Here is an 8,632-nt window from a genome sequence, read left to right as displayed (position 1 = left end):
GTTCTGCCAGCCCCTCGCCCCTCCTCAACGCTGCCATACAGCTTTGCTTCCCTTGCCCTGCTCTCAAAGCGTCTGTCTTGCACAGAAAAGGCACTTCTTGTGGGTGGCTTGCGCAAGACATTTGGTTTTACTGAAAGAGTCCCAGGGAAGGGCACGGGCACTTCCGTGTTTGCCGAATGGCGGCTTCCACTTCCGCACGTTCTCCGAGACGGGGCGTCGGGGAGGCGAGGGCAGCGCTTGCACACATTTCTGGAGTGAGTATATGCAGCTTGATCCACCTAGAACGCCTTCCTTGAGGTTCCGCCTCAACAAGCTCTTTCTGCCCGGGTCAGGGATTCTCGGGGTGTTTCTCAAGTTCTGCACCGGAAACCAAACGCAAAGCCACGGCCCGAGGTCGATCTCTAGGGGGTCCTCAAGCCAGCTATCGCGAGGCACGTAAATCTCGCCACGGCCTGGAAAAGGCGTGCCCGACCCCGCCCAAGTTCTTACGTCACCCTCCAGCGCTCCTTAGCGTGCGCCTGCGTTTTGCGCGTGCGCACTCGGTCTCCCACCCACCCCCCGCGCGGGCTTCTTTCTGACCAGTCGCGCGTGGGCTGAGGCCCTGGGCGGGCGCTGCGAAGGGTTGTTTGTTTGAGCTTGGACCCTGTGACCGTCCCTCCCTGTGAGGAGGACACACCCCCTGCATCAGTAGAATGGGCGGTCTTGTGGGCTGCTAGGGGGCAAGCTGGGGAGTGTGGGGCTGCGGCCATGAACTCGCCTGTGGACCCCGGCGCCAGGCAAGCGTTGAGGAAGAAGCCGCTGGAGCGGACTGCCGAGGTAAGGCCGGCTGGCCTGTGCGCACCCTTAGGCGGGCGGATGGCGTTCTTTCGGTACCAAACCTGCGGTTTCTGTCGCCCTGTCAGCGCCTCGCACCTGCCGCCGGGTGTCTTCTCTGCGTCCCCCGGCCCAGAACTCAGCCAGCGAGCGGGACGGTGACTACCTTTGCCGCGGGCAGAGCTGTCTTCCTCGCACGGCCGAACTCGCGGGGACTTCCTTGTGTTTTTTGATGGGAAAGCACCGTTTCTAAATAGGTGATTTCAGAGTTAGGTAGAATGTGCGTTGGGAAGTGAATTTGCCAGACCTTCAGGTAGACTGAAAAAGGAGATAAGAATTGTAAAGTGAAGTGTAGCAGCCGTGCCGTCAGGAGATAACTCCACGCTGCGTGTTGCGCCCCGGAAATACCGTACAGTTACCCAGCAAAGGTTAAACTTTTCCACGTCTATTTAGAACTTTGCATCCAGTCAGATGGTAAATTCTGTGGTGGATGATACATGTTTAAAGATCACTTCTGTAGGTACTTTTTTCAGACTAGGAAATTTTTACAGTATTTTTCGCTTGGATAGAAAATCTCAGGTTAGGAGTAATGCATCAACTGGAAAAGTTTTCATTTGATCTCAGGGTTGTCAGGCAAATAACAAAAATCTGTTATTGCATGTGTGAGTAGTTTTTTTTTTTTTGAAAGGTTTTGTCCTTGACTTGGAGAATTTCCTCAAGTCATTGATACCTGTGCTAAACCAGAACACAGTGCAACGACGTGAGTGGATTTTCTTTATAGTTGCAATAATTTAAATCTTTTAATTGTTGCTAGATCACTTTTGATTTTTGTGCTTTGCACAGTAAGTCCAGTAACTTTGGTCTTTTGAGACGTGAAAGCATTCAAGATATTATTGAAGCTGTGGTAGGTAAAACTTTGTTGTTGAAGATACTAATCTTTGGGTAGGAACAAAACAAATTTTACTGTTTCCTAGAGTCTTCTTTTTGCATGTATGATTTCATGAATCTTAACTTTCCTGTGATGAGTTATGTGAACTGTGAAAGCAATCATTTTGAACAGTTGAATGTTAAGGTTTTGTTATCATTTAGGAGTGTCAGGGTCAGGGATATAGCTTAGCAGCATAAGTAGCTGCCTGGCAAGCACAAGGTCCTTGAGTTCAATTCCCAGTACAAAAAAAAAAAAAGTCATATAAGGATTATAATGTATAACGTAGACTTTACGTTTAAAAATGAAAAAAAAAAATTCGGTCTTTTGGAGGCACAGTTTCACTATACAATTCTGGCTGGCCTTAAACTAACTGTAGCCCAGACTGGCTTCAAATTTGCAGCGATTCTCTTGCCTCTGCTTCCTGAGTGCTGGAATTGCAGGCTTGTTACTTTTCATGAATTCATATTTTAATGGGTGAATCCTACTTCTTAATAGCAGACTTACTTGTTTTGAAATTGCATATTTTTGAGCTTAGGAAATTTTCTATAGCGTTCATGAAGTTTTTTGTTCGCCAGTGTGTGGTAAAGTAATTGTTAAGTACTTTATCTTGTCTTACTGGAAGAACAGCATTGTTCAAGGGATTGCTAAACTGCCTACAGCTCACAGAATAGAGCACTGACATCTAGCAGTATAACATGTTAACTGCTTGATTCATTGTCAGTGATTTTGAATGAGTGTAGAATTGTTAAGGATACAAAGCTATGAATAAGTAAAGGATAACTTGAATCGTAGTGATGATTTATTTTGATATGTAATTTGATGAAATTTTTACAAGTGCTTTTCTGTTTTTTTAAGGTCCTATGTCTTTAGTGAACCAGTAAGGGTCTATTATAAATATATTCAATAGTTATTTTTTGAGAGCCTCCCTGTTCAATATACTGTTGTTTTGTGCAGTAGGGAAGTATCAGTGAGTAAAACACTACCATCTTGGTGGTTATTACATCCTAATGGAGCAGGGCAGAGAGAAGCAAATGATAAATATAATAAACAAGTTACATAATGCATTAATAATTGCTATGGTGAAAGAGAGAGTGGGATAAGAGGAATTGGAAACAAGGAGCAAAACCTGGGTTTCAATTTAAACAAGGCAGCTCTTATTGTCTTAAGTTGAGTTGACTTTTGATTAAAGATACACACCTGAAAGAACTGCAGTAGGGTTATGTGAGGAAAGCTTTGCAAGCAGAGGGAATAGTCATTTCAGAGATCCTGTGATGAGACAGCGTGTCTTGATAATCCAGGAAAGCAAGGAACTCTGAGTGCATAGAGAGAAGTGAGCTAGGGTGAGAGTAGTAAGAAATTAAGTCAGAGAAGTAATGGTGATGTAAGATAGGCATATTATGTAGAACTTTCTGAATTGTAAGTTCTTTGACTTTTATTTTTAGTGAAAGGAGGAGAGGAAGGTCCATCTGAAGGTTTTGAAGTACAGGAGTGATAATATCTTCCTTAGCTTCAAGAAAAGAGTCCCCAGGCTGCTGTGTAGAGAGTAGACTGCCCGGGAACAAGGTTAGAAGTAGGAAATTAATGCAATAGAACTATTATTGCATTAATATACTGAAATGACAGTAATGGAGATGGTGAGAAGTACTCATATTTTGGAAATATTTTAAATGTTTATCCAACAGGATTTGCTTTGATGTGACTGTGAGTGAAAGAGAAGAATCAGGTGTAATTTCAAGGTTTTGGGTCTAAGTAATTGGAGTGCTTATCTGGGAATTGGAGATGTCTCAGAGGTGGGAAAACAAGCTGGGGATCTAGCTCAGTAGTAGAGCACTTGCTTAGCATTCCCAAGGCCCTGGATTTTATGCTGGCTTTTAGTTCTGATACATCCGCTTCATTAGATTAAGAAAAACCTAACAGGATTTGGACTCAGAATTCCTGGTCTATGGAGTCTAGGACTTCACACCAGTGATTCCTGGTCCCCAGGCTTTCTGCCTCAGACTGAGAGTTAAACCATTGGCTTCCCTGGTTTCAGTGCCTTCTGGCTTTTGTACTAAGCCATACGACTGGCATCCCAGGCTGTCAGCTTATTAAGGTGGGATCAGCCAGCATAACAATGTGTATAAATTCACAAATAAATCTTTTCATATGTCTGCATACAATTGTTACTGGCTTTGTTTCTGGAGAACCCTCGTATAGGTTTGGTGTTGAGTATGGCAAATATCATTCCTTCTTATATTCCTTATAATACAGTGGAAGAAATCTAAAATACTTGCCTTGCAAAAAGGCTGTGATAACTAAAATATACTTAGGCTATGTAATAGTGAAAGATAGAAGTTTAAAAGCTAGTATTATTGGTGGTTTTCCCAAGGAATCATTTAATTGCAACAACCAAACAATAACCAGACATTTGAATGGATGTCATATACTTATAAAACGTAGACCACCAGGGTGAGTGTCTTGAAGATCACAGAAGTAAAAATACAGGTCCAAAATACTAGAATTCTTTCTTGTCGAATTATTTATTTTTGTACTATTTCTGCCCTTCATCCATACACCTTGCTTACTTTCAAAAACTGCCCTTCACCAGTGAATAAAAATAATTTGATAAGCTCAGTCACCTTCTGAACCAAAGACCTCGTACAAGCAGAGGTTCCTTCAGTTTTATAAAAACATACCAAATGGTAAATTTATCTTGGGGATTTGACTGTTGAAGAAGATAAAGTTCTTATATTTACCACTAATGTAGAAAAAACTAGTGCATGCCTTACTTTGGCTAATGGATGATACTTGATTTTTTTGGTACTGGGGATCAAACTCATGACCGCTTATCAGACAGGTGCTTATATCACTGAGCCAAATACCTGCCCCCCTAATGGATGACACAAAAATTTTTTTTTGAAATCAAATACAGTACATACAATTCATGATATTGATACGTCTAAAGATTCTAGGATTTATCTGCTTCTTTATGTAGTAATGACTGGAAGAAACGAAGCAATTTTTAAAAGCTACTTTGAAGATTTGGTAAACTTTATAGAAGAAAATGGTTTCAGTTGAATTCTCAAATCACATTGTCATTTGGAATTAGGTGTGATAAAGACTTCTAAAAGTGAATTTGAAGATAGTCCCAGTGAAGTTTTTTTTTTTTTTTTTTCCTATTCAGCCTAATGCATTTGATAGAAAATTGAAATCAATATATGGTCACACAGAACAGCAATGATGAAAACTTTGATTTAAATGTGTCATTTTTCTGCATTGCCATTCCTTTCAGCTATTGAAATTCCAGGAGTTTTTGTTGAATAAAAGTTGTATTTGCCCAAAGAAACCAGCAGATCTACCAAGTAGTTTGGAAATAGTTATGTGAGCAGAAGAATAAGAAGATACACAGTGTTACTGTTCAGTCAGTCATGGTTATTGTTTGTGACAGACTTGTGCTCTATATGTGAGTGCATGCAGAACAGAAATTATTTATTTATTTTTGGTTTTTTGAGGCAGGGTCTCATTATGTAACCTAGAATGGTTACATAATGAATTCACGATGATCCTTGTGCCCCTGTGTCCTGAGTACCGAGTTTACAGTAATCTTCCAGTACCACCCAGCCGAGGATGGATTTCTGTGTACCAGAATACCATCTTCTACTCTGGGAAGAGGAGGAGAAATTTTAATAAGAAATGCTCATGTTGTGGTACTTTGAATCAAAAGAATTTAAAAGAGAACAATACCATATAGAAATTGATTGTGAATATATTATTCAAGAAGAAGAATTCTCTAAGAAAGAGCAACTATTTATCTGGATGCAAGGCTTCAGAATCCAATTAATGATCATGAAAGCTGGTCAGCAGTTAAGGACTACCTCCTCACAATAACCCATAATCTATCCCCAAAATATACCTTTTTATCATCTGTTGAATATTCGTGTTTTTTCCTTTAATTTTTTGCCATAATTTTGAAGTATCAATATTATATCTCCACCCTGCGTTTCAAAAAATTATTTTCCATACTGCATATTTTAAATAACGAGATATAAATTGTATAAAGACTTAAGGAATTCTCTTTTTTTTTCTCAAATTTGAGCCTATAAAACTGCATTATCATAAGATTGACTTAGTGTGTAAATCTTGTGCTTCTCCATAAAATCATTGAAACTTAATAAATGAAGTGGGTTTTTTTGTAATCTGAAAAATAAGTTTCTAGATTTCTGCTCTGAGCAACTGCATGTGTAGTGCTGACCCATTGCAATGCTTGAGTTACTGCTTCAAAAGACTTAAATTGTCCTCTACAGTATTTCCGATTGACCACAGTAACAAAGTTGGGTGCACCCAATTGCCAACCATAGTGATAGGCTATTATTTATTTATTCATTTATTTACTTATTGGAGACAAGAGTCTTGCTATGTTGTTCAGCCTGGTACTGAATTCTCTGTGTTGTCCAGGCTGGCTTTGAACTCGCAGCCGTCCTCCTGCCTCAACCTCTTACATGCTGAGATTACAGGTGTGTACCTCCATGCCCACTTTTGATAGCCATTTTTACTTTTTAGGTTTGACCTGTTTCTTTATGAGTATGGTTTGTCCATTCATAAGTGTACAGCTTCTACTTCTGTTGTTAGTATACCTCAATGATTACACTTGCAAAACTGTGTATTATTGTATAAAGTGGAGTATGAAGTATTGTCATGTTTTAATATTACTCAATAAAGGCTTTTCTCTTTTTTTCACTAGCTCCCCTGGCTACTCTTGTCTAGGACTGAGAGAGTTGCTATGATTCTTTTTTTCACAGCTCTTTATTTAGCAGTTTACTATTCTATTTGTTAAGTGATATATACCTTTTTAATGTAACACTTTTTCCTAATAGTGTCTGAATTGTGCTGTCTTTCAAATTAAGCAAACAACTTCATGTTTTAAGGTGTTTGTTGCATTAGCTAGCTTTATTAGAAGTTTGTACAGTATAAATTGAGAAATTTTGACTTGTTCTTTTATCTAGAATCTGAGCAATAATTTGTATTAAACTATGAAATAGCATTTATTATACTTTATATTGTAGAAAATCACATTTAGTTAGCTTATGAGTAAGGCAGATAGCTAGGGGAAGGGCCTGAAATAGAGTTGGATGATTAGCCATATTGATAAGAATTAAGAATAGAAAAATGTAAATAAATGTCTTTTAAACCATGAGTTGATTCCCCTGTCCCGCGCGAGCCAAACTCAAGCTCTTGTCCTTTAAATTGTGTATGTTGGATAGTGCATCGCAGAAATAGGAAGACTGACTAATACAGATCCCCAACACCACCAGAAAGTGAGAGATGGGGCAGTTTGCAAGAGGAGTATGTTTTACAGGAAAAGTTCAAGATATCAACATGCCAATTTTGAAACATTTACTAGGATTGTTGAGTAAGGATTGGCCTATATAAATTTGTGTTTGTAAGAGAAGGCTGGGCTGGAGATTGTAATTTTATCACCAGGTTATAGATTCTAGTTAAAGTGAGGAAACTAGATGAAATTACCAAGGTAAAGTATATACACAGAAAAAAGGACCAAAGACGGTAGGTTTCCCAAGATACTCCATCACTGTGAAAAGCAAAACAACTGAAGGAGCTGAAACAAACAGTACAGTAATAACCCAGAAGCCAGGTTAATGAAGTATAGTAGAGATAAATTCATTGATTAAACTTGATTTATTTGGCTATTTTTCCTTGAGTACCTATTGGATGTGGAGCATTATGAAAAATATAGTATATAAATGGACAAGAATCAATATCTTACAACTTCATAGTAATTCTAGTTCACACTGAGTGTGAACATGTGTTATAGAGGGCACCATTTATCTAACAGTTTTTACTTTCCTAGCCGTCTTGCTTACTCTATGGATCTACCTTCCACAGCACATTGTGTCTTTCCCAAACTAGTGTTTTGATTTCCTTTTCCACTCTAATTGGAATATATACCAATATATACCAGTAATGTTGGTATAGATTTTCTTACCAAAAATTTTAGATTTAAATACTTGGTAAGTAAAGTGTTTTAAAATAACAAAAGAGATTAAATAGAGCCCGATACAGCCTCTGTTTCCAGCGCTCTGCAGGCAGATGGAATACTTGAAAGTTCAAGATCATAGTGGGGAACATAGTGAGACCTTATCTTAAAAAAATTTTTTGGGGGGGGACTGGGGATTTAGCTCAGCGGCATATAAGCACCTGCCTTGTGAGCAGGCGGTCGTGAGTTTGATCCCCGGTACCGGTTTAAAAAAAATTTTTTTTTTTACAAAAGTTGTTAAAGGACTCATTTGAGTCTTTATACCAAAACTGTTTATGCCACATATAAAAGTGAGACCTTAAACTTGGCTGGTTTTCAAATCAGTCCATATTCAGCACTCTTCTTACTATAAAACTTGGGTTTTACTTCAGAGTAAACTCAACTCTTTCTTTTTTGGTTTATTTCTCTCTCTGTGCTTAATACCATGCTTTTGTTTTGGTTTGTCTTGTTTATATCTTTGCGAGGAGGTTGTTTTTTTGAAGACAGGATCTTGCTGTATGGTGCAGGCTGGACTCATTATGTTGCCTACCCTGGCCTTGAACTTGCAACTAATTCTGCCGCAGCCTCCTGAGTGCTGAAATCACAGGCAACTGCTGCCACACCCAGCTTGATGTTGTGTTTTGCACATGTTAAAACATCAGCTAATATATATTAGAAAGTATTAGTTCATTAGAACTGATTTTGTACATCTCGGACATTCTTATTCAGTACTTTCACTCTAGTTATTAGGTTGCTGTTTGGAAGAACTATACATTTTCTGTGCTTCAGGTTCACATATCTAACCATCAAATTGTTCTCTTGATTCTTCAAACATTTATCTTAAAGCCATCATTATTTTTCTTAAAATTATATTAGTTTTG

The 8,632-nt window shown here is 38.8% G+C and overlaps 1 protein-coding gene across 16 annotated transcripts in view; it reads left to right on the top strand.

Moving 5' to 3' along the window:
• The window catches only part of Rapgef6 (Rap guanine nucleotide exchange factor 6), a 221,301-nt gene continuing 212,669 nt past the window's right edge, over positions 1-8,632 (top strand). For 6 of the 16 annotated variants that reach the window (XM_013146741.2, XM_063230570.1, XM_063230560.1 and 3 more), the window contains exon 1: positions 536-816. In XM_013146741.2, coding sequence (XP_013002195.2) covers positions 748-816 — 69 coding nt within the window. In that variant the 5' untranslated portion in view covers positions 536-747. Of the gene's footprint in view, positions 255-534; positions 817-1,501; positions 1,574-6,204; positions 6,235-8,632 lie in introns of those variants that run through there. The other 10 variants (XM_063230565.1, XM_063230574.1, XM_063230568.1 and 7 more) reach the window with 10 other exon arrangements.

Source organism: Cavia porcellus, unplaced genomic scaffold, assembly GCF_034190915.1.
Source record: "Cavia porcellus strain 051 isolate PalLab524CR breed Dunkin Hartley unplaced genomic scaffold, mCavPor4.1 scaffold_19, whole genome shotgun sequence".
NCBI classification, from domain to species: Eukaryota; Metazoa; Chordata; class Mammalia; order Rodentia; family Caviidae; genus Cavia; species Cavia porcellus.
Note: the sequence above shows the minus strand (reverse complement) of the source record. Positions and strands in the feature narration are given on the sequence as shown.